Source organism: Myotis myotis, unplaced genomic scaffold (assembly GCF_014108235.1).
Source record: "Myotis myotis isolate mMyoMyo1 unplaced genomic scaffold, mMyoMyo1.p scaffold_m19_p_32, whole genome shotgun sequence".
NCBI lineage: Eukaryota > Metazoa > Chordata > Mammalia > Chiroptera > Vespertilionidae > Myotis > Myotis myotis.
Genome location: NW_023416338.1, coordinates 2,177,707 through 2,202,216, shown reverse-complemented (window position 1 = coordinate 2,202,216; position 24,510 = coordinate 2,177,707). Strand labels below are relative to the sequence as shown.

Below are 24,510 nucleotides of genomic sequence, written 5' to 3'. Positions count from 1 at the left end.
CAAGAATCAAGTCAAAGATTTGAAATACGAAGAAACAAAAAATACCCAACCGAAAAGAAAAAAGAAAAAAGAATCCAAAAATATGAAGATAGTGTAAGGAGCCTCTGGGACAACTTCAAGCGTACCAACATCAGAATTATAGGGGTACCAGAAGAAGAGAGAGGGCAAGATATTGAAAACCTATTTGAAGAAATAATGACAGAAAACTTCCCCTACCTGGTCAAAGAAATAGACTTACAAGTCCAGGAAGCGCAGAGAACCCCAAACAAAAGGAATCCAAAGAGGACCACACCAAGACACATCATAATTAAAATGCCAAGAGCAAAAGACAAAGAGAGAATCTTAAAAGCAGCAAGAGAAAAACAGTCAGTTACCTACAAGGGAATACCCATACGACTGTCAGCTGATTTCTCAACAGAAACCATGCAGGCCAGAAGGGAGTGGCAAGAAATATTCAAAGTGCTGAATAGCAAGAACCTACAACCAAGATTACTTTATCCAGCAAAGCTATCATTCAGAATTGAAGGTCAGATAAAGAGCTTCACAGATAAGAAAAAGCTAAAGGAGTTCATCACCACCAAACCAGCATTATATGAAATGCTGAAAGGTATTCTTTAAGAAGAGGAAGAAGAAAAAGGAACTCTTACCATTTGCCACAGCATGGATGGAACTGGAGAGCGGATAAATACCACATGATCTCACTCATTTGTGGAATATAATGAACAACATAAACTGATGAACAAGGACTGATCCAGAGACGGAGAGGCATTGATTGGACTGTCGGGACTTGGAGGGAAGGTAGGGGAGGGTGGGGGTAAGGGGGAAAGATCAACCAAAGGACTTATATGCAGGCATATAGGTCTAACCAATGGACACGGACAACGGGGGGGTGAGGGTATGGGGGGGGGGGGGTAGAGGGTAACGTGGGGACAAGGACACATATGTAATATCTTAATCAATAAAAAATATATTAAAAAACAAAAAAAGGAGACATTTTGTAACAATGAAAAGTGTATCTAAAATGTACATCAATTTGCATAGAAAAAATGGCCAACTAAGTATCAGGGGATGTCCACCGTGTGCTCTAGTTTGCTGCTTATCTTTCCCCACAATTAGCATGCATTAATTTCATCCTCTTATCAAAAAACGGCCACATACTAAACCCGACAAGTTCAGGGGAGGTCTGCATGGCAGGCCTTACAAGCAGACAGAAAGTAACCCCATTGGATGGTCTGAACATAAAAATTCCTAACTAAAGGCAGGTCATGGCAGGTAGTTATGCCCCAGGCCTATAGCTTCCTTGTCAAAAGTCAATCTTCACCTTATATGAGCCTGCCCAATTTCCTTTTTGCATCTAAGATAACATAGCTTTTTTTTTAATCCTCACCCTAGGACAGTGATGGCGAACCTATGACACACGTGTCAGAGGTGACACGCGAACTCATTTTTTTGGTTGATTTTTCTTTGTTAAATGGCATTTAAATATATAAAATAAATATCAAAAATATAAGTCTTTGTTTTACTATGGTTGCAAATATCAAAAAATTTCTATATGTGACACGGCACCAGAGTTAAGTTAGGGTTTTTCAAAATGCTGGCACGCCGAGCTCAAAAGGTTCACCATCACTGGCCTAGGATATGCTTTTATTGATCTTTACAGAGAGAAGGAGAGAGAGGAACATCAATGTGAGAGCAAGATCGACTGGTTGCCTCCTGTACACGCCCTGGACCCGGGATGGAACCGGAAAACTAGTTATGTGCCTTGACGGGGAGTCGAACTCGCAATCTTGGTGAACCAGCCGATGCTCCAACCAACTGAACTACCCGGCCAGGGCTAAGATAACATACAAAAAAAAGAAAGAAAGAAAGAAAGGTGAGGATAATCTTGCCTGGACCCCACAGGGCAAGAACCCCTCAACGTTACCTTGTTCCCCACACACGATCTCTACGTGCTGTACATGCTAACTATCCCGTGCCCGCGAAGGCAAAAGTACATGTTTCTCTATTTTGCCTTTTTATCCAGTCCCAGATTATCTCCTCGCTTTGTTTTCTCCAACTCCCTTAACCTACCACCAGGGGACTGCATGTAACCCTCCGGGCCGCTCCTCCTTTTATTTTAATGTATAAAATCAGCTGCTCAGCTGCCACTCTCCAGAGCACCTTCTCAATTCCTTGAGATTTTGCTCCCCCGCAACTGTCAGTTTGGCGCAAATAAACTCATAAAAATTCCCTACAGGTTTGGACGTCTCTTAACGTCCACACTCGTGTTAGAAGTTACATCACTGCTGCTTTCAGGAAGGCGGGCAGTCTGGCAAGCGAGTCGCCGGAGGTCGGCCGCGGGCGCTCCACGACGCGGAAGCCACGCAGGCTGAGGCCAGCGGGAGTGGCACGTTCCCGCCGCAAAGTCTTCCTTACCGCGGTGCTGGGTGCGGCGACAGACACCGGGTGGGAGGATCTTTGGAATCTCACTCAGCCCAGTCCCATCCTCACCGAGCCCGGCGACGCCGGGTTCTGTTTCCACCGCGGGGCTGGCCTGGGAGCCTCCCGCACTCACCTCGCCTCGCAGTCTCTTCACTGCCGCTCCCCCGACAATACAACACAGGCCCTGACCCAGACAAGCACTCCCCAGCCCTCTTGCCCCGCGGAGACGTGGCCCACCGGGCCCCCGGGCTGCAACGAAGCCAGCAGAGAGCCCCTGCCACAGATAACGGCCGGCACTGCCGGCTGACCCAGCGGTTCTGGGGCGGCGGGAGACAGCCCCCTCCGCGCAAGCGCAAAAGAGTCCCTGCGTCTGCGCACCGCGAACTCCTCCCGCGCGCTCGGCCTCACGCGGCTTCTTCCCGCCTGCCTCCCGCCCTCACTTCCGGGGTCTCCCGGCGACGGCCGTAAGTGACGGACGGAAGCAGCCCACGAGGCCCGCCGTAAACGGCTCCCTCGCGCCACTTCCTGCCGGCTTCCACCGACGGCGCTGGTGGGGGATCGAGAGGCACCGGAGGTCGTTCCCGGCGGCAGGAGCCATGGAGATGCCGCTGCCACCCGACGGTGAGGCCCAGCGCGAGTTTAGGGACCGTTTCTCTCTCCCCCGGATCCCCTGTTGGCCTACCCCGCCTCCTGAGGTCCCCGGGCCTAGGAGGGGGCGGGGCTCGGCCTCCCGGGTTCGCCTGCGGCCTCTCCCGCGGGTCTCCGCATTCCCGGCGCGCTTGTGGCCCCTACCAGGACCCGTACAAGGGCGGCCTCTGCGGGGCCCACCCCTAGAGATCCCGACCTGGTGGACGGCGGCTGGTGCGCCGGGGCCCCCGGATTTGGGCGGTCCTCGCTGACGCCCCGCGTGGCCTTTTCTCCGTTCTCCAGACCAGGAGCTTCGAAATGTCATCGACAAACTGGCCCAGTTCGTGGCTCGCAACGGGCCCGAGTTTGAGAAGATGACGATGGAGAAGCAGAAGGACAACCCCAAATTCTCGTTTCTGTTCGGAGGCGACTTCTACAGTTACTACAAGTGCAAGCTAGCGCTGGAACAGCAGCAGCGTGAGTCCTCTCCAGCTCTGGTCGCACCCTGGAGCGATTTCTTTCTCTGATACCAGTGCAGGCTCTGCCACAAACCGCCTTCCTTTGGGTCGCATGCTCTTTCAAATTGTGGGAGCTAGGCCTTCACGATCCCTTCCGTTGCTCTCAGGCCTGCAGCAAGTGGTTGCTGGGTCCGAGTGTAATGGGGAAGGAGGTTATGGATCCACCTTCTGGGCTCGAGATCAGGGATTTTTCTATTGTTTTTGCAAACGTGATGACTGGGGTCAGCAGAAGTAGTGATTGCTTCAGTGTTTTCCAGGAAGGCAGTGATAGAGGCTGGACTGGGATTCTGTTTTGAGCCACTGTTCAGCTCCCTTTGTGGGCCCTTCCTGGGTCCAGCAAGGTTTTTGTGCATTTCAGTTGCTTACAGTCCAAATCAAAAAGTATTGTCCCGTTGGGTTTTAGTTCTTTGCAGAGGTTTACAGTGTTCCCTGAGTTGGACATCAGGATTCTGGTCCTGCCCTCAGAGGAGTTAAGATGGAGTTAGAAATCACAGCTGGCCTTTGAATAACAAATAGCCTCCAGGTGGTAAGGTCCTACATCAGTTTTGTCCAGTAATGATTACCTAGCTGCTGAATACATTTGAATGAGTAGAGGATTGCTCAAGTTGATGGGCATTGAAAGCTGAATGTTCCCTGGACTACAAGCACCAGACTTTGTTTTGGGTCATTCTTGTGCCCTAATACATAGTACACAGTAGCGTTCAACAAAGAATTTGTAAGAAACTGCTAAGGTGCAATTGCTTGAACAAGCTTGGTGTGTTTGGATATCCATGGAAGAAACCATGAGAGGCCCAGCACGGCTGGAGCACAGAACATGTGTGGAGGAGGGGAGTATTTGGTCTGGAGTGGAAATGCCAGGGGAATGTTGGGGTTTTCACCCTCAGTTCAGGGGTTCTTGTGCATAGTTATAGTTGAGATGGGGGTGAGGGAGATCAGCTTCCTGAAATTGTAGGCAAAATGTTGTGTGTGCTTACATGTCCCTGGAGCAGTTACTCCGTAGCCCCTGCACACCAGTTTAAAACCCCTGCTACAGAAAGTGTGAAGTCACGAGAGAGTTTGAACAAAGGAGTGATGGGTCAGGTTCGTATGGCCAGTGTGGCCAAGCTGGAGGGAGCAGGAGTGGAGGCTGGAACCAGTGAGGCCAGCAGGGAGTGAACGAGCATTTGATGGTAAGATCTGAATTAGATCAGTGGGTTGAGCCTGAGGGACTCAGCCTGGGGGGTTCCTGGGGTTAAGGGGTCGAATCCATGAACTAGGGCACCAGATGGATATTTTTGACATAACCAGGTAGGGGGGACAAGGGGAGGACAGTGCTTTGACTGGAGTGACCAGGAGTGAGAGCTGCTTCCCTTGCAAGGGGAGCTCACTCACCCTGCCCTGTGGGGTTAGAAATCCAGGTCTGCTTGGGGACTTGGTGCCATAACCCAGGAAGGAAGGGTGCTTTTAGCAGGGGAAGATTGGGGCTCATGAAGTGTATTGTGCAGGTAACAATATCTAGCTGTGATTGAAGAATGCATAGAGTTAGCCAGATGGAAACTGGAGAAAAGTGTTCAGGCAGAGGACACTGCCTTAGGAGGGACTAGGGAGTGGAGGGGACAAGAGCTCAAGGTGGCTGAAGCTCGGAGAAGGAGGGGTTCTTAGAGTGGCTCAAAGTGAGGGTGCAGAGTAGGGAGGGCTGGCTTGCCAAGGACCTAGGAGCTTTGGGGTCTCTTGAAGGGTTGGTTTCAGGTCTGTGTTGTGGAGCAGGGTTAGTCATTGTAAACACTGGAGCCCAGAACTGTTCTAGAATGGCGTTTTGCAAACTCTGTTGAAGGACCAGTTTTTGTTTTTTTAAAAATTCTGTTATAGAGAATATACCTTTGCAAAATAGAGTAAAAATGTGAGCCATAAAAGCGCCAAGTACTTCTTCACCATTTCTGTATTTGTGTAATCTTTCACCTGACTGCTCCTCAGACCACACTTTGAGCAGCGTCACTATATTGCCATGTGGAGGGGACCGGACTGGACTCGGAGACCAGTTTCAAAGGTGATGCAGGTGACAGCAGAGTTGTGGCAGTGACAGCAGGGACACAAACAGACCAGAATGTGATCTAGGAAGCTGATGACAGCACGGGTTAACTTGTCAGTGTGAGGTGCAAAGGAAAGACGGGGGTTTGTGCCTTCTAGGCTCTGGCTTGGGTATATGGGCATAGCCATGCCAGCCACAGAGATCAGTAGTAGGGCTTGGTGGGTGGAGCATGGGGCAAGAGGATATGCATGCCTGTGGAAAGCTATGGGCTGTTAGAGCTGTAATTAGGTCCAGAGCTCAAGGAATCCCGGGTGAACATGATAGAGTTAGGAATTACGGTATGCTGATTGTAATTGCGTTCCCCTAGGGGTTTCAGAGAGAAGACAGCCCTGGCATCCCAGCAGTTAAGGGTCAGAGAGAAAGAGGAAGGGGCCACACGGACTGAGTGAGACAGGGGCCTGTGACAGGGCCATCAGGCTGAATAAGGATGTCCCCCAGGGCTGTGGGGATAGGGGTTGGGATGGGTGAACAGAGCCGGACTTTCCCTGGGCAAGTAAGATAAAGGAGAGATGAATTGAAATGGAATCTTGGCTGTGAAATTGATGAGATGAGGGGCATGCGATTAAGGGAAAGTTTTTAAAGACAGAGACAGTTATATTTTGGGGCTGCTGGGAAGGAGCCAGAAAGAGGGAGAAAATGAAGAAATGAGAGCGAGAGAACAGATTTGCTGAAGAAATGTCTCTGGGAAGTGGAGGAGGATGTCCCCGAGGGTGTCAACACCAGAAGGCTCAACCAGATCTAAGAAGTGACTGAGTGTCCCGAGATGGGCCCTGGACAGCACCATCTGTTCTGTCTGCCTGTCTTTGTCCAAAGGCCAGGTCCCCTTGGGATGGGACTCAGCAGGGTTCCAGCAGTGGGTAGTCATGTTCAGACCAGACAAGACCCAGTAGCTGATGGGGAGACCATTTTGTTCAGCGACCCTTCCCAGCAGAACCCCCCACATCCCACCACCCAAATGTCTGTCTCTTCTCATCTGGCCACATTCGGGCACACACCCACCTGACCCAGTCTCCTACCGGTAGGATGGTCGTCTCGCCCTGGCTCAACCTCGATTGACTCCGAGGAGTCCCTTTCCCCAAACAGTCGGGATAAGGAAATCAAGGGGCACGTGGTGATGGGCCACAGCATGTGCTCAGGGGTGCTGCCTGCTCCTATTTTGGGCTCCCTGGCTGGGCATCAGGTGGCTCTGATGACCTGAAAGTAAAGAGTATATTAGGGGATGGTAGCAGAGAGATGCTCGTGGGGGCAGAGCTTTGGCCTGGGTTTAGCTTCAGTTTAGGCCTTGGTGAGGAGGGGAGGGTGAAGGGGGATGGGCTCTAGCTTGGTCTGTGCCAGAGGACAATGGGCAAGACGACAGTGTTGGAAGGAGTGGCAGGGTTACAGTCCTGAGATCTCCAAGGAGAGGACTGGTACAAAGGTGGAAGGTGGTGGGTGGGACACGGGAAAGGGGCTGGTTCTAGGCTCTGGGGGAATGAGAGGGGTGGGAGAGCCAGGCTGAGCGTGAGTGGAGCCTGGCAGACTTCGGTGGTGGTGTGGCAGAGGCAGGGAGTGTGGCTGCAGCACAGTGCAGAAGTCCTCTTGTGGATGGTAAGTGTGGAGAGGGGAGCCCCTATGGCTGAGGGCTGCCCAAGAGGCAGCCAAGGAGACACCTAGACCCCAGCCACCTTCTCACTGGGGCACCTTTTCTCCTCTTCTGCCAGTCATCTGCAAGCAGCAGGCCCCAGAGCTGGAGCCAGCCGCAGCGCTGCCACCCCTCACACAGCCCCCGTTAGCCCCTGCTGCACCCATCCCACCCGCCCAGGGAGCCCCGTCAATGGATGAGCTCATCCAGCAGAGCCAGTGGAACCTGCAGCAGCAGGAGCAGCACCTGCTTGCTCTCAGACAGGTATGGGGCCTGCTCCTCCTCTTCCCTCCCACTCCCATCAGCCCTGAGTAGGCCTAGGGCCCTCCTTTTTCCCCTTTTTGTCCTCAGGTGGTCTCTGGAGCTCACCCCTGTGCCTCAGTTTTTGCATCTGTACATTGGGACTCACAAATAGCTATCAGGAGGACCCATTACCAAGCATCAGTGCTGTGGACAGTGCTGCCACTACCCATGGCGTGTTTAGCCCAGTCCCTCTGGACAGAGGTTACTTCTCATTCCAGTGAAATCATTACCCAAGCTGTTTACTGGAGTGGACACCTATGAGTGGGACTACACGTTAGAAATTGTGTAACAGAATACCGTGTGGCCTTTGGTGCCATTGGCAGCAGTTCGTGCTAGCCAGGTCACTCCAAGCTGTTGAGGGAAGGACCCTTCTGTCCTGATCCATTACAGTTCTAATACTTATTGCCAAATATAGTACGATGAATCACATGGAAAATGAGATGAATAAAAAAAAAATAAGGCATCTGAAACACCAGCGCCTGTTTTATTACTATATTTAAGATCACTGTCATATTGCTGACAACAAAACATGCCAGATCACTCACCCTCAGTTTCTGGCTGGAGCCTCTCATAGGATGGGTGGTCCAGCCTCGGCCAGCCCTGATCGGACTGCCTGTCCCCACAGAAGTCCCAGATTTCAGCAGTCTCTCAGTTTGCCAGTCTATCCTGTTTTAATTTTCCATTCCTTGGTTGCTCTCCTTTATCCTGACTAGTGACCTTTCATAAGCCCTCTCTGTGCTATCTGTCCACTTTCTTTTTGTGTTTAACTAGCCTGCAGAGGTCCCCTGTTCCTCTGGGTCTTAATCATTCCATCTGTCACCTGTGGTAGGGCTGGACATTGTCTTTCCCTCCGTCTCTTCTTGCTCTAACCCAGTGATGGCGAACCTTTTGAGCTCGGCGTGCCAGCATTTTGAAAAACCCTAACTTAACTCTGGGGTGCTGTGTCACATACAGAAATTTTTTGATATTTGCAATCATAGTAAAACAAAGACTTATATTTTTGATATTTATTTTATATATTTAAATGTCATTTAACAAAGAAAAATCAACCAAAAAAATGAGTTCGCGTGTCATAGGTTCTCCATCACTGCTCTAACCTCTGCCTGCCGTGGCTGTGACTGCTCCTGTGGGTGTGAGGCTGTGGATGTGAGGGACAGGGCCTTCTGCTGCTGTGGTGGGACATTGATGGGCAGTCTTGGTCCCACCTGGCCTCCCAGGAGCAGGTGACAGCGGCCGTGGCCCATGCCGTAGAGCAGCAGATGCAGAAGCTCCTGGAGGAGACCCAGCTGGACATGAACGAGTTTGACAACCTGCTGCAGCCGATCATTGACACATGCACCAAAGATGCCATCTCGGTGAGGGCAGTGGGGCTGGGTGGGCTCAGTGCTCCCAGAACCTAGTGCTCCTGACGGGTGAGAGCCCACCAAAGCCTCTGGGCCAGGGCTGCCGTAGCGATGCCCCATCTACTCTTGCCCTTCCCCCTTGAGCACCTCCAAGAGAAGGGGAAGGCAGGCAGAGGCTGCAGCATGTGGCCGAGCCCTTGGGCACCACACCCTCAGCTGTGCCCTGACCTCCCTGGGCACCTGCCCAAGCTCTGGCTGGGCGAGCCCAACTCTGCTCACCCATTGCTCTGTTGCAGGCCGGGAAGAACTGGATGTTCAGCAACGCGAAGTCCCCTCCGCACTGTGAGCTAATGGCAGGCCACCTCCGGAACCGCATCACAGCTGATGGGGCACACTTTGAACTGCGGCTGCACCTCATCTACCTGATCAATGACGTGCTGCACCACTGGTAAGGGCCTCTCGGGCCCCGCTTGCCTTCCCTCTTCTTCTGGCCCTCTTGTGGCCACTGCACTTCACTCAGTAACTTGGCTGGTCTCAGGATGTGGGTCATTTGTCCAGAGACCCTGGGAGAGGGTCATCTATGCCACAAGCTCCTCCTCTTCCCGCCTCCACCCCCAACCCCCCACCCCCCACACACACACACCTCAGCCTATCCCTGGATCCTCATCCCCACCTCACCTAGGGCCACAGTTCCTTCACTCCTCACTCAGGGCAAATTCTGGTATCTTTCGGTATCTCTCTGTTGGCTGTCAGCTCCGCGTCAGTGATACACATTACACACCCTCAGTCAGCTGACTCTGCCCTGCTTCAGGGTCCTTGGTGATGGGTTCCCCTTGCGGACCCTATGTCCCAGCCCACCGAGACAAATCCCCACCCCCACAGCCCTCCCCAGGCCAGTGGTTACATCTGCACTGCCTTTTGGGGGCCTTATGACAAAGGTTAACTTAAGGAACCAGATGCCTGGGCCAAGACAGGCCCCAGGAGGAGACAGGCTGAAGGAAGCAGTGCTAGTAAGGTGGTGTGTGGCTGCCATGTTTGGCTTTGAGCTTGGCCAGCTGAAGGGCATGGTGCCCATAAGGGCAGCAGAAACTGACCTGTCCCTCTCAGTCCTTTGCCCTGCCCTGTCTTCCGCCACGCGTATATCCTGGGCCCCTGCCCTCCTCGTGCCACACTCAGTCACTCCCGGCATCACCATCCCCTTATTTCACATGTGGGGAAGTAAGCAGCCGCCTGGGACTTCCCCTGCCTTCCTGCTTTATTCACTCCTCTTCTGACTCCAGGCAGCTCTGCAGAGACAGCCCTGTCCTACCTGTCCTCCGCCCGGACTGCCTCCCTCCCATGACCCACTTCCCTACTCCAGGCACTTGCTCCAGTCTGTGAGCTCTCTCTGTTGAACTTGGTGTTGGGAGGGGTTCCAGCCACTTGCCTCATGCCATCTGGGCTCACTGCCACACTGGGGGCCCCATGCCACCTCAGTGTGTAGCTGCAGGGACGTCCACACCCAGTTATCCTCAGAGTGCCCCCCGAAGGATGTGGGGGCAGGTCCCCAATGCCAGCACACTTGGCACACTCCCTCTGCCTCCTGAAACACGGGGCCCAAGTTAGGTTTTTGCGCACGTGGGATCACAGTGCTGAGCAAGACCACATAGACAAGGCCCTGAGCCCACAGCAGCTCTAGCCTGTCCTTTGTGGACATTGGGATTCTCACAGGCTCTGTGTCCATTATGCCAGGAGGGAAGGATGACTTTACTAACAAGGAGATCAGAGTGACAGGCGTTGCTCTGCAGGTCCCCACCCTGTGTTTTCCCTCCTCCCACTGCTGTCGGTCAGTGGGGCCCAAGCGCCAGCACAGATGCTGTGGGGAGCCCAGCCCTCGTCCCAGCCGGGTTGGGGGCCCGTTCCCTGAGAAGGCAGAGGGTGCTATGGCTGGAGCCACGATGGTAACGGGCGCGTGGCCGGGTCCCGCCCCAGGGCCCTGACGCGCGGAAGGTCTCTCCCTCACAGCCAGCGCAAGCAGGCCAGGGAGCTGCTGGCCGCCCTGCAGAAGGTTGTGGTGCCCATCTACTGCACCAGCTTCTTGGCCGTGGAGGAGGACAAGCAGCAAAAGATTGCCCGGGTACGTGGCGCAGCCTGGAGGGTAGAGTAAGGTGGGTAGGGGGTGGGGCAAGCTGTTTCTCCCTGACATGATTGCTCATCCTCGCACGTCCAGCTCCTGCAGCTCTGGGAGAAGAACGGCTACTTTGACGACTCCATCATCCAGCAGTTGCAGAGCCCGGCCCTGGGGCTCGGCCAGTACCAGGTGAGTGCCACCACCTCCCGAACTACACGCGGGGCCAGGGTGACACCACCCAGCAGCTTCCAGAAGTCGGGGCCCACCTGGGCTGGGAACAGCCAATGGAATGGTGGCCTCAGAATCCAGATGGCATTTTCTAAACTGGGCACCCTGGTGGGCCTCTAGTGAGTGTTGAAGGCCGGGGTCTGAGCAGCACCCTTGGGGGGCCCTGTCCCGTGCACAGGAAGGAGGGACCCCTCCCAGGGAGGCTTCCTGGTGCGCTTGTGACCGAGTTTCCCAATGTAGGCCCTGTTCTCAGGGTGTCATTGGCTTGTTTGCACTGGTCCTCCAGGCCCGCATTCACACGATGGGAAGGTGAGGAGACCCCAGGTAGTCTAGGCTGCTGTGGCCATCACCTTGTGCAGTCAGTGCTCCCCGTACACGTGTCTGCCTTTGCCCAGGGGAGGGGCACAGGGCAGGGAGGGTCTTCTTGGTTCCCTCTACCATGGTACCAGCATCATTGCCCTATACGCAGCTTCTGGAATAAAAAGCACAGCTCACACCCCTTCTCTCAGGCTTGAAGGCCTGGCTGAATGTCAGGAGCTCTGTGCAGGCTGCTTCCCTCGGTGATGGTCCTAAATGCCATCTTCACCACAGGGGACAGGCTCTCATGCTCAGAAACAAATGAGGAAAGTGCATTTCATACTTTCTCTACATTTTACCCACTTTTTCTTATGTTAAATAAAAATGGACTTGTAGCCGAAACCGGTTTGGCTCAGTGGATAGAGCTTCGGCTTGCGGACTGAAGGGTCCCAGGTTCGATTCCGGTCAGGGGCATGTGCCTGGGTTGCGGGCACATCTCCAGTGGGAGATGTGCGGGAGGCGGCTGGTCGATGTTTCTCTCTCATCGATGTTTCTGGCTCTCTGTCCCTCTCCCTTCCTCTCTGTAAAGAATCAATGAAATATATTTAAAAAAAAAAAAAAAATGGACTTGTATTGCTATACAACAGTTAAGGCTAACTGTTTTTTTTCCTCCTGAGTTCAGCTTAGTAAACGTGATAGCTAGTGTTTACTAAGCCTCTACCACTCTAGTCCCTTTCCATGTGTTATATGCTGACTTCTCCCTGAAATCTTCAGAAGTTGGTCCCATTTTGCAGATGAGAAAAATTGAGGCTCAGGGAGGTGGTGACTTATTCAAAGCCAGGCAGCAAGTAAGCACAGCCCATGAGCATGTCTCAGAACATTTGCCAGTGATGTACGTTTAGTCTGTGTGCCCTAGGCGGCCACAGCTATCATTGCCTGATTCCATCATCAGGGAATTCTAAACTGCACTGCACATCACCAAGATTTTGGCTAGATAGGTGGTCTGGTTGTCAAGACCAAGTTGATCGGTTTCCATGACGTCACCTGCCAGCTGGGCCTCACTGCCCCTGGTAGCACCCCGACTTCCCAGGGCTTTCCTAGCATTTGGCCCCATGCTGCTCTGGAAGCAGTGGGCCCTGAGGCTCGAGCACTGAGTGCCCCCGCCCTTCTCTTTCTACCAGGCAACGCTTATCAATGAGTACTCCTCGGTGGTCCAGCCAGTGCAGCTGGCCTTCCAGCAGCAGATCCAGACCCTCAAGACGCAGCATGAGGAGTTTGTCAACAGCCTGGCCCAGCAGCAGCAGCAGCAGCAGCAGCAACAGCAGCAGCAGCAGATCCAGATGCCACAAATAGAAGCTGAAGTCAAGGCCACACCACCACCACCTGCCCCACCGCCAGCCCCTACGCCCGCCCCAGCCATCCCGCCCACCACCCAGCCTGGTATGTGGCCCCCCTGCACCCACTCTTGGGGGCTGGTCCCAGCAAGCAGCTTCCCCCCAGAGAAGGGCTCTAGTTTCGGAGTCTCGGGCCAGATTCTAATCAGTTTAAAGCAGCAGGCTAGAGAATTTCACATTTAAACATAATAAAACTTTTACAACTCAATTCTCCTTTATAAACTGTCCCAGAGAATAGGCAAAGAGGAAAGCTGCCCAAATCATTTTCCAAGACCAAGATAACTTTCTCACCAGTTGGGCAAGGACAGAACAAGAATTACAAATATAATCCATTGTCGCTTCTGAATAAAGATGCAGAAATACTAAACAAAATCTTAGCAAATTAAAACCAGCCAAGTATAAGGATGGTTTAACACTGAAGAAGCCTAATAACGTAACATCAAATGGGAGGAAGTAGGTAATAAAATTCAGCAATGGTAAAAATTCTTCAGCAAACTAAGGTCAACCTGGTAGAAGTACGGTACTTCCTGTAAAGCTTTCAGAACAGAAGTGTGTGTCCTGCTGCCTTCCCAGCGGTTTTCCTTGGGTCATGAAGTGAGGATTTATCAGGAAATGAAGCCCAGTCTGGGCTGCCCGGGTGTCTGCTGATGACCGTTTTGGGTGGCACCTCCTGCTGCTGTGGCCTCCACTAACTGCCTTCTTGCCTGGTTCCAGATGACAGCAAGCCTCCCATCCAAATGCCCGGCTCCTCTGAATATGACGCCTCAGGAGGGGTCCAGGACCCTGCAGCCACCGGCCCCCGGGGCCCTGGGCCCCACGACCAGATCCCACCTAACAAACCACCGTGGTTTGACCAGCCTCACCCCGTTGCTCCTTGGGGTCAACAGCAGGTATTTCTTACCGGGGCAGGTGAGCGTGCTTGGGCCTAACGAGACTGACGGCCAGGGTGGCGGGCAGCCTCTGTAGGTGAGGGGCTTTTAGCCGCTTGCTGGGAGACTGGAAGATCTGCAGCAAGGTCTGGGGGAGAGGGTACGATAGCCCCTTCTTCCCACGGTACTGGGATTAGGTGAAGCAAGAAAGGCAGGCCTTGCCTCCTCTGGTGCTTTGATCATTTGGGATTGTCAGTAACAGGTCCCCGTTTTCCAGGGAGTGCAGGGAAATCCCACACAGTAAAGGAGGGTGCTCCCTTTCCTTCCCTTGTTTTGACTCGTTTGACTAGCAAAGTGTCAACACCTTGTCACCCTGGAGAGAACATGGTGCTTTTAAAAGAGGTCACAAGTGTCAGGCAGCATATTCTGGGGCTGAGCTACTGGTCACTTCCTCCCGTTTCCTTGGGGTGAGAAACTTCTAGGCAAGGGCAAGGGTCATCTCATCCAGCATAGCAGCACTAGGAGGCTCACGACAACAGGGTCCCCTCACCAAGGGTCTGCCCTCGGTCAGCAGTCCATAGTCAGACGCCATGGCCTGGCAATGCACTTGGCCTGGCCTGCCCATGAGGCATCTTGCACGTTTTGAAATGATGCCATATTTAAAGTTTGGCTTTCTGGCTTCCTGAGAATATGGTGGCCTGGGCCAGTCTCTGGTGGTAATGGTCAGTGGAGCTAACCAATCATGACCCTAGAGATGGGCTCTCTGATTGGCCTCATTGGACCCATCCTCCCTGGCTCTGAGTTTGGGTTGCAGTCCAACTTTAAGTCTTCAGAGCAGCAGCTGGAGCTCATGTCTTCAGCCTTCAGAAACAAGTTTCCTGGGTCGGACCTAGGAGCAGACCCTGAAATAGGACTGAGGGCAAGTAGTTCAGTGGGAGATGTCCCAGGAGAATAGCACAGGGTCGAGGGAAGTTATGAAAGGGCTGATTCGGGGTGGGTGGCCGCTGGGACTCAGCCACTACGCATGCTCTGGATGCAGCGGGTGAGGCACCTCTGTGCTGTCCACGAGGGGGCTCGGCTAGGGGGTGTTCCGATTCCCTGTATGTGGGGCCTCTAGAAAGTCCTGTATGAGGACCCAGAGAAAGCCTCAGCCATGATGGGGAGCAGAAACTTGGGAGTCAGGTTATCAGCATGGACACGAGGGACCAGTGGTAGGGCAGATACCACTGCACCCACTGTAAACAGAGTAAAGCACCCATTCTGCACGGCAGAGTAAACAAAGCACCTTGGCCTGCCCAGGGCAACGCCCAGCAGACCATCAGCGTGCAGCACCGGGCAGTGCGGAGGCTAGATGGGCCTGGAGAGGGCTAACATCTGCTCTTTGTCTCACAGCCTCCTGAGCAGCCCCCCTACCCACACCACCAGGGTGGGCCACCCCACTGCCCACCTTGGAACAACAGCCATGAGGGCATGTGGGGTGAGCAGCGTGGGGACCCCGGCTGGAACGGCCAGCGCGACGCACCCTGGAACAGCCAGCCCGACCCCAACTGGAACAGTCAGTTCGAGGGCCCCTGGAACAGCCAGCACGAGCAGCCGCCCTGGGGTGGTGGCCAGCGAGAGCCGCCCTTCCGCATGCAGCGGCCACCACACTTCCGCGGGCCCTTCCCACCCCACCAGCAGCACCCACAGTTCAACCAGCCACCACACCCCCACAACTTCAACCGCTTCCCACCCCGCTTCATGCAGGATGACTTTCCCCCGAGGCACCCCTTCGAGCGGCCCCCCTATCCTCACCGCTTTGACTATCCTCAGGGGGACTTCCCTGCTGGTAAGTGTTTTGCATGTTTGAGGCCCAGTACACACAGCCCTCTCCTGCCCCTGGTTCCTGGAGAAGTCCAGGTTGCCTGCCTGGAGGAGGCACCTGACAGATTGTTCTCCTGAGCAGGCTGATGGCACTGCTCTTGATCTTTGGTGTGCCCCTGATGTGCCCCGAGGCTAGGTCATAGGCAGAGGGTCATGGAATGACAGAGGAGAATAGACTACACACCAAGCAGTAGAGGGGTGACACTTTGGTCCCTCCTCCTAGGAATAGGGCACTGTCTGTCCTGCAGAGAAGGGCAGATAGATTCCAAAAGGAGAAGTAACCCCCAAGTGCCCATAGCAACAGGCACCGAGTCCAGGGCCCACACTGCTGTCACAGTATTGGTTTCCCGGTCCTTGTCTCAACAGTTTTCATCAGCTTTCCTACTTGATTATTGTTGTTTTTCGAAGTCTTTATTTTTGTTAACTTTCTCTTTTTAAAATAAAATTTTAAATATGTTTTTATTGATTTCAGAGAGAGGAAGGGGGAGAGAGAGAGAGAGAGAGAGAAACATCAATGATGAGAGAAAATCAGCGATTGGCTGTGTCTTGCACATCCCCAGCTAGGGATGGAGCCCACAACCCAGGCAGGTGCTCTGACTGGGAATCCAACTGTGACCTCCTGGTTCATGAAATCGATGTTCAGTCACTGAGCCACACCGGCTGGGCTTAAAAGAATTTTATTCTTACTGTATTACTGCCTCTACCTTAAAACCCTCCATTGGTTATAAATTCAGCTCGGAGATCACCTAGCTTGTGTGTTGTTTGTGTTAACATCCTGGGGTGGCTCCAACAACAGGTTCTGCTTCCCAGTCTAGAAACAAGGTTAGTTTCCTCTAATGTCTCTCTCCTCGACTTGTAGATGCTACCTTCTCCCTGTGTCCTTACATGATTGTCTCTTTCTACCTGTCTGTGTCCTGATCTTACAAGTCATATTGAATCAGGGCCCACCCATATGACTTCTTTTTAAGTTAATTGTCTCTTCAGAGGGAGAGTTAGGACTGGTGGTGGTGAATGCAGGGGTCAGGGGTGGGGAGGAGATACAATTTAGCCCATAACATTGCTGTTAGAAGGTGCTGTGATTTCCCTGTGGTTCCTTCTTTAACCTGCGAGGTCCATCAGGTGCTGCTGTGGGTGCCAGCCCCCTTCGAGCCTCTGCTCCTCCCCTCTTGCTGCATTGCCTGAGCAGTGAGTGAAGCAGTGGGAGAGGAGGTGATGGAAGGGCTGCTCAGAAAGTGGGTGTTGGCATCCTTGCTCCTCTTTGAGCTCCTTGGTGCCGCCTGGCTCATAAATTCCCTGTGAGCCTGAGAGAAGTTTCTGTTTTGCAGAGATGGGACCCCCTCACCATCACCCTGGCCATCGCATGCCACATCCTGGGATCAATGAGCACCCGCCCTGGGGGGGACCCCAGCACCCCGACTTTGGCCCTCCTCCCCATGGCTTCAATGGGCAACCGCCCCACATGCGGCGACAGGGCCCTCCCCACATCAACCATGATGACCCCAGTCTGGTCCCCAACGTTCCCTACTTCGATCTCCCCGCCGGCCTAATGGCCCCCCTTGTGAAGGTAAGCTCCGTGGTGAGTGCCACGCTCAGTGGGACATGCTCGGGCCAGTGCCTCTGCCTCCACGTGAAAAGTTCGCAGATGAAACTAGTTCCCCGTAGGCTACAGAACTGCTTCCCCAGGCCACTCCCCCCGCATTTCCCACTCCCCAGCGACCTCGACCAGGCCAGTCTGTGGGAATGCACCTGAGTCCGTGAGGCCCGTGTCTCCTGATCCCTCTGCATCTTTCTGTTGCCATGAGTTTGGTGCCACTTGGGGCAGGCTGGGTTGGGCATGAGGCACAGGTCCTCTTAGTAATGGTTCTTGGAAGCCACCTTGTCCAGGGGTTGACGGCAGAAGGGTTTTTCAGGAAAGGGGCAACTGCTGAGGTGTGCCTTCATGGAACCTGGGAATGCATGTGAGGGGTGAGGTGAGCAAGGGGCTGGGACAGGCAGAGGGACCAGCGGATGAGCCAGTTCCTGGGCTGGGCTAAGGATCCTGATTGTGGGAGGGCCCTCAAGGGAGATAACAGAGCTCTGGGTAGGAAGTCAGGGCACAGGGTGGCACCTGCAGGCAGAGCATCTGGGATTCACAGCTTGTCTGTGAATGAACCAGGGCTCTTTCTGTCTCCTTTCCTAAAGGCCATGTCTTCTGTGGTCATTTTTTTGGAGAAAGAATTCTGTGGCTTTTATCAGCCTCAAAGAGGGTGGGCCTTCCAGCGAGGGCTGGGTGAGCACTGATGCCCAGGACAACCCTAACCCAAACCAGGCCCTGTCTCCTGGGGGGGCCTGATGGGGGCTCCAGCAAGATGTGGTGACAACTGTGTTCTCCACTGCAGCTAGAAGATCACGAGTACAAGCCTTTGGACCCTAAAGACATCCGCCTTCCCCCTCCCATGCCACCCAGTGAGAGGCTGCTGGCGGCCGTGGAGGCCTTTTACAGCCCCCCTTCCCATGACAGGCCAAGGAACAGGTACGGGGCCTGGGGAGACCCAGCAGTGGGGCCAGTGATGGGAGGGGAGTCTATCCCATCTCCCAACCTGTCTTCCCCCAAGTTTGCTTCACAAGAAAGACTCTTAACCATCCATACCTTCTACCCAGCATGGTGTGAGGTCCAGGTGAGGAGTGTGGTGTCTCTAAGAGAAATGGCATTATAGGGTCCGTTTCTCTCCTGACTATGGGTGGTATGTGCCACACAGTGGCCCTTCATGAAGGGCTTCTCTGTTTGGGACTCGTTATCTTGCTGCACATCCAGGCTTTGTCATGGGTCCCTTTCAGGATACCCTCCCCCAAAGGCCTTATCACCAGCCCGGCTGACATTGCTTCCTTTCCTGTGCCAGGCACAGGTTCCCAGTTGCAATTACCACAGGCCCTAAGACCCTCAGCTCTGTCTTTTCACTGCAGTTCAGAGGGGCCGAGAGCCGGGGGTGTCAGGTATAAGCCCAGTCCACCTCCCAGCAGGTGTCCCGACCTCAGCCTGCTTCCTCATCTGAGAAAGGGCGTCCCGTGGAAATGACAGCTCCAGTGCTGTCTGTGGTGGCACATGCGCCGCATCCCGGGGGGGGGGGGGGGGGGGGGGTTTGTGGGTAGGAGGTAGCCTCCTCCCTCCTGATGAGATTTCCCAGCGCCCTTTGGGAAGGAGGCTGTTGTGGTCACATGTGGTCACATTGCCCGTCTTACAGCGAAGGCTGGGAGCAGAATGGCCTCTACGAGTTCTTCCGAGCGAAAATGCGGGCCCGACGGCGGAAAGGCCAGGAAAAGAGGAACAGGTAAGGGCGTCCCTGCTGACTTGTATGGAGTCATCATGCCTCCCTGGCTAATCTTGTCATGAATTGGCTTAGAGTGAACCAGACACACTGTTCTGTCACATCCTAACATGTTGTATCATGCCCCCAACACCTAATGTCATAAAACATACGATATCACCCCCAATCATAGACAAAGTCAGGTCTAGCCTCTGCCTGGCTCTTGGGTCTAGCCCAGCCGTGGGCAAACTACGGCCCGTTTGAAATGAATAAAACTAAAAAAAAAAAGACCGTACCCTTTTATGTAATGATGTTTACTTTGAATTTATATTAGTTCACACAAACACTCCAGGCCCTCCGGTCCAGTTTAAGAACCCATTGTGGCCCTCGAGTCAAAAAGTTTGCCCACCCCTGGTCTGGCCCCTATGTTAAAAGTGCTAGGACCCCTTCCCACAAGCCTGAGTTAAAACACCAGCACAAGAGAAGTTGGCTTTGGTCTGTATTCACCGAGCTGTTTAGGAAAGTGACACCGTGGTGTGAATGGCATGGGGCCATTTGAAATCGGGTGGGGGTGGCAGGCTCAGCCTGTGCCTGTGTGGGAGCTGGGAGGTGCCAGCTCCAGCTCACCAGCCTCTCCTTGCAGTGGACCCTCGCGGTCTCGGAGCAGGTCCAAAAGCCGAGGGCGCTCCTCCTCTCGCTCCAACTCGAGGTCTTCCAAGTCGTCTGGCTCATACTCCAGGTCACGGTCACGCTCCTGCTCCCGTTCCCGCTCCTACTCCCGTTCCCACTCCAGGTAGGCAGTACCACCTCTCGGGGACTGAGCCTGAGGCTTCAAGGCTGCCCAGCTGACCCGCTGGGCTCTCCCGCACAACTCTGCCCCAACAGGAGCCGTAGCCGATCCCGCTCCTCAAGAAGCCGCTCAAGGTCCCGCTCCCGCTCCAGGTCCAAGTCATACTCCCCAGGCAGGAGACGTCGGTCGCGATCCAGGAGCCCCACTCCGCCGTAAGATTTCTGTCTTAACTGTCCAGTGCCCTGCTGGTAGCGCTGGAACCTCTGAGGCTTTGCTGCGAATGTTGAAATGTCATTTAGAAGACATGCTCCCGGTGGCCCCTGCTGGCACAGGGCCTCAGGGACACCCAAGCATTAACGCAGTGACAGTGGCACTTCCTTATCTCACATGGTGGTGGCTGGGCTGTTTCTAACCATTTTAGGGGCTTGGTGTGACCCTTGCTGCACAGTGTGAAGCGGGGCAATCACCTTAGTTCCCATTATCAGGCTTGTGAAGAGGATGAAGTAATAGAGACACAAGTGTGTGTGTGTGTGTGTGTCCATCCTGCACTGTGACTGTTCTCATATGCCACGCCCTGTAATATTCTAAGTTTGCATTCCAATAAATATACCTACTCATTTGTAAAAGATGTAACCTGTCCTAACTTTAGTTCCTCAGCTGGCCTAGGTTCTAATTCAGCACCTCCTATACCTGACTCCAGGCTTGGGGAAGAGAACAAAGGACATCAGATGCTGGTGAAAATGGGTAAGGTTCCGGGAGGACAGCTTGCTCTGGGATTTTGAGGTTGGGGATGATGGCGTCAGAGGAAGTCCCAGCTCACCACCCTGTCTTTGAAAGAGGGTGAGCCTGCTGGGCATTCTTTACCAGCTGTGTGTTTATAAACAGCATTCATGCATGTTACTCACCTCCCCAAATGCATTCCTACTTAACTTTGTGTCAGGATAAAGGCACCAGATTGCAGTTTTTGTAGGTCGTAACCACTCGCCCCTCTTTCTTCCTAAGGCTGGAGTGGATCTGGTGGCCTCGGCGTGAAAGAGCAAGGGATCCAGGACCCCATCAAGGGGGGGGACGTGCGGGATAAGTGGGACCAGTACAAGGGTGTGGGTGTGGCCCTGGACGACCCCTACGAGAACTACCGCAGGAACAAGAGCTACTCCTTCATCGCCCGCATGAAGGCCAGGGACGAGTGCAAGTAGGTGTGGTGAGGAGCTATGCCATCCGCCGGCAGCTTGGCAAGTGGGACCTTCCTGGCTTATTGGATGGTAGGGACCTCGGTTCTCACACAGCCTCCATTGTTGGGGAGCTACAGAAGAGGACAGCCATAGCATACCTAGTGACCAGTGCCATGCTCTACTGCGGGAGGCACAGGCCCCACCGGCAAACCAGCTTTCACATAGAAGAAAGATTCCCATGAGGACACCCTGCACTCATTCCCTGGACAGTGAAGCAAGAAACATGAGCCTCACCCCCTGGACAAGAGTCCTTGCCACCTGTAGGAAGGGATTTCTCATCTCTTCCCAGTCAGATGCGAGTCTCCGCTTAAATCAGCAAGCGTGTGTGGAGGAGGCCTTGGGCGAGCACGCCAGGTGCCGGACCAGGGGTGCAGCGGCCCAGCTCTGCAATCTGCACCTCCCACTTACGTCGTGACAAGGCTCAGGCCAGGCGCTAGTACTGCTCACTCTTTAACAAAGGAAAAACAAAACCTTGATTTGCAACATTAAACAGGGTTTTCATTTTTACTCCAAATGGTTTAGTTTTTAAAAACATGTTGACCGAAGATGAACCCCAGTGCGATAATTTGAAACTTGATTCCTCCAAGACATACTGGCCCTTAGTTATTTTAGTTAAGTTGAATTTTTTTTAAAACGTTAGCCATTTGCTGTTATTTCCAGAAAGAAAAGGACCTAAGGAGATGGATCTGAGACATCTTCTGGTCACAGAATGGTCCCCGGGGGGTCTGTGCCCTTAATGTCTACTTGTGTTTTTCACTTAGAAGAACCCCGACACCAGCACTTGCGTGCAATAGTCCATTCAGACCCAGTGTGGGGAGGAGCCACAGGCCATGCCTCCTGCTCTGTCACTTCCTTTTCCCACCCACCCCCCTGCAACCACAAGGAGGTGGGGCCTGGAGGGAGCCACGGGGGCCACACTGGGATCAGCTGCACTTAATATCTTCAGGCAGCGGGGTGTGGTGCCGTTTATTTGTACAGAAACATTTTCAAAAAATTCTTTTCGATAAGATGCAAAATCCTCCAACTTTTCAACCTGATGTGATAAAATATTTGATTTTGTTCTAGGTTTCCTGTAGCTGTGAATTGTTTAAATGTGTCTGATTCAGGATATAAAGCATAAACACGTGCTGTTAACAATTTCTTGTGGGTTTTACTGTTTTGCCTTCAAATAAAGACTTTTTCATAAAGACCTTTTTCTCGGTGTGTGGAGCGCAGAAGTGTGCTCAGGCTCAGAAGGGAGGAGGGGTGTCTGTGTGGACTGAGTTGTGGGCTCAGGTCAAAAGCTCTGCCTTGTGTCTCACACCAAGGTCCCCGGGATGGACCCCTGCCCGTGTCCTTGTTAGTAAGTGGGACTCTCATCCCCATTGACCTCAGCTCGTTAGGAGGCCAGTGCCGGCACAGGTGGAGCCGTTCCCCGGGGCTCCAGACAAGCTGGCAGCCTCTGTGGCCATGAGTGGTAAAGTCACCCGGGTTCCATTTCCACTGGTCTATGGTCTGTCCTTGGGTGCCGGGAGGGGAAAGCACTCAGGTGCGTCCTAGGTGCCACCTGCCCCCTCCCACAGTAAATATCCCCTGGACACTAATGTGTTGCGCCTGAAATACTAGACCAGCTTGTTGGAACCACAAGCCAAGCCTTACCTGGTGGTGCTCAGAGCTCCTCCTTCACCTCCCTCAGAGCGTCCTCCATGGTCAGTGGGGCGGGTCTGTGGTGCCTGATGTACTGTGGAGCAGAGGACAGACGGACATGTCACCACCACGCCTCAGCCTACCGGGGCTTCGGGTGCTGAAGACAGTGCCCGTCCCCAGCAGTTCCTGGTCACGCTGACCAAAAATGACAGATGCCATGTGATATCGCTGTGGGAACCAAGGAGAGATGAGCCCTGGCTGACGGAGTCTGAAAGGACGGGTGACTGCTGTCAGGAAGGAAGGAGGGCTGGATGCCCTTCTCAGGACGGGCCCAGAGCAGGCAGCGAGGAGCCATGGTAGGCTATGGACAGCAACGTGGTCAGATCACCATCTACGTCCAGTCAACTGATGGACGTCCAACAGAGGAACAAAAGGGATCCCACAGGGTGCAACCAGTGAAGTCCAGAATGTGGGAGACTGTCTGACAAACAACCTGTTTTCTCTAACAAAAGAGATGGCGGGGAGGGGGAGTAGAGCAGTGGTTCTTAAAGTGGGTCCCCAGTGGGCTACCGTGCCGCCAACAACCCGGGTAGTCACAGACTTTGGGTGCTACACTGCTCAAGGCTGAGAACCACTTTTCCAGATTAGGAGGCTAAATAGACAGAAGGCATCCTGATGCATGGACTGTGTCTGGATTCTAATGAAAAAATAGGAACGGCCGGGCCAGCATGGCTCAGTGGTTGAGCATCAACCTATGAACCAGGTCATGGTTCGATTTGGGTCAGGGCACGGCCCGGGTTGTGGGCTTGATCCCCAGTGTGGGGTGTGTGGGAGGCAACCTATCAGTGATTCTCACGATTAATGTTTCTGACTCTGTCTCCCTCTCTCTTCCTCTCTGAAATCAATAAAGATATTTTTTTTAAAAATAGGAACATGTTCAACTTTTATAAGTGGAAATCTGAACCCTGGATTTCAAACAATATAAAGTTAATTGGGTGTTGGTATGATAATGGTACTGTGACTATTTTTCAAAAGTCCTTATTTTTTAGAAATACATACTAAAATATCGGTAGATAAAATTATTTTTAAAATCAGAACAGATCATATAACATTCTATTCCTATAAAGAAGTATACATGTAATATATAATATACCTAGTACATTGTAATGTATTTTATATATTGTGTATTATAACATGACACATATTACACATCAAATAGTTCATATTTTACATAAGAAAAATGTACAGAATATATCAAGCTTGTACTAGTTATCTCTGAAATTACAGAGGACTATGTAAGTTACATCTCTCTGTAACTGTTTTTATAAAATAACAGACTTTGTGTGGTCAGACAAAAATTAAATGTTTGGAGGGAAAAAGAGGTGAGTGTGTCATCCCTTGAGCTTCAGCCCATGGGCCTGAGAAGAGCCATCACCCTGGGTGGTTCAGGAGAAGAGTGTGGAGGGACAGCACCCCTCACCAAGGAGGTCACCGTCGGTCAGAGGTCACTCAGAGCGGGGCAGCTTTGGTGCATGCCAGGCTGGCCGTCAGCGCCTCGGCCCCACACCGGCTCTTGTCATGGACAAAGAGAAAGCAGGTTCCTTCCCATAGGACAGAAGGTGGCTGGGCCCAAGGACCCCTGCTGCCCTGGGCTGAGTGCTGTCCCCCGGTCAGAGCCCCGCCTGCCCTCCCTCTCCCATGGGGGGCAGCTGTGTCACCTCTTTGGTTTCCTCCAGGGTGTGGTAGTGGAATGCGTCTTGGTCCAGGGACTGCAGGAGGGACACGTGCAGGTGCCGGCTGGTCTCCATGAACTGCTGCGTCAGGCTCAGTTGCTGCTTAAGCATGTCATTGAGGGCGAACACGGCCGGGCTGTAAGCTGTGAGGGCTGCCCCCAGCACCAAGTTACTGAACGGCCC

General features: G+C 53.2%; 2 protein-coding genes across 11 annotated transcripts in view; one reads left to right on the top strand and one right to left on the bottom strand.

Annotated features, from left to right (window-relative positions):
• Positions 1 to 2,863: 2,863 nt before the first annotated feature.
• LOC118652597 (calcium homeostasis endoplasmic reticulum protein) lies at positions 2,864 to 22,157 on the top strand. Of its 10 annotated transcripts, none has more exons than XM_036302571.1 (17): positions 2,864 to 3,042; positions 3,352 to 3,525; positions 7,335 to 7,519; positions 8,776 to 8,913; positions 9,198 to 9,349; positions 10,873 to 11,017; positions 11,111 to 11,200; positions 12,718 to 12,976; positions 13,645 to 13,820; positions 15,192 to 15,627; positions 16,988 to 17,226; positions 18,041 to 18,174; positions 18,884 to 18,970; positions 19,590 to 19,739; positions 19,832 to 19,948; positions 20,437 to 20,480; positions 20,739 to 22,157. In XM_036302571.1, exons 1-17 carry the CDS (start codon positions 3,018 to 3,020, stop codon positions 20,930 to 20,932), a joined length of 2,745 nt encoding a protein of 914 aa, XP_036158464.1. In that variant the 5' UTR covers positions 2,864 to 3,017; the 3' UTR covers positions 20,933 to 22,157. The 10 variants fall into 10 exon arrangements, with proteins under 10 accessions (XP_036158464.1, XP_036158463.1, XP_036158462.1 ...); XM_036302570.1 differs by having other exon boundaries at positions 10,906 to 11,017; positions 20,386 to 20,480; positions 20,739 to 20,932; XM_036302569.1 differs by having other exon boundaries at positions 20,386 to 20,480; positions 20,739 to 20,932.
• Positions 19,878 to 24,510, bottom strand: part of CUNH19orf44 (chromosome unknown C19orf44 homolog) — a 21,018-nt gene continuing 16,385 nt past the window's right edge. The window contains exons 7-9 of the mRNA XM_036302576.1: positions 24,313 to 24,479; positions 22,607 to 22,688; positions 19,878 to 20,010 (exon numbers count right to left, since the gene is read on the bottom strand). Of these exons, the coding sequence (XP_036158469.1) occupies positions 22,617 to 22,688; positions 24,313 to 24,479 (239 nt within the window). The 3' untranslated portion in view covers positions 19,878 to 20,010; positions 22,607 to 22,616. The remainder of the gene's footprint in view (positions 20,011 to 22,606; positions 22,689 to 24,312; positions 24,480 to 24,510) is intronic.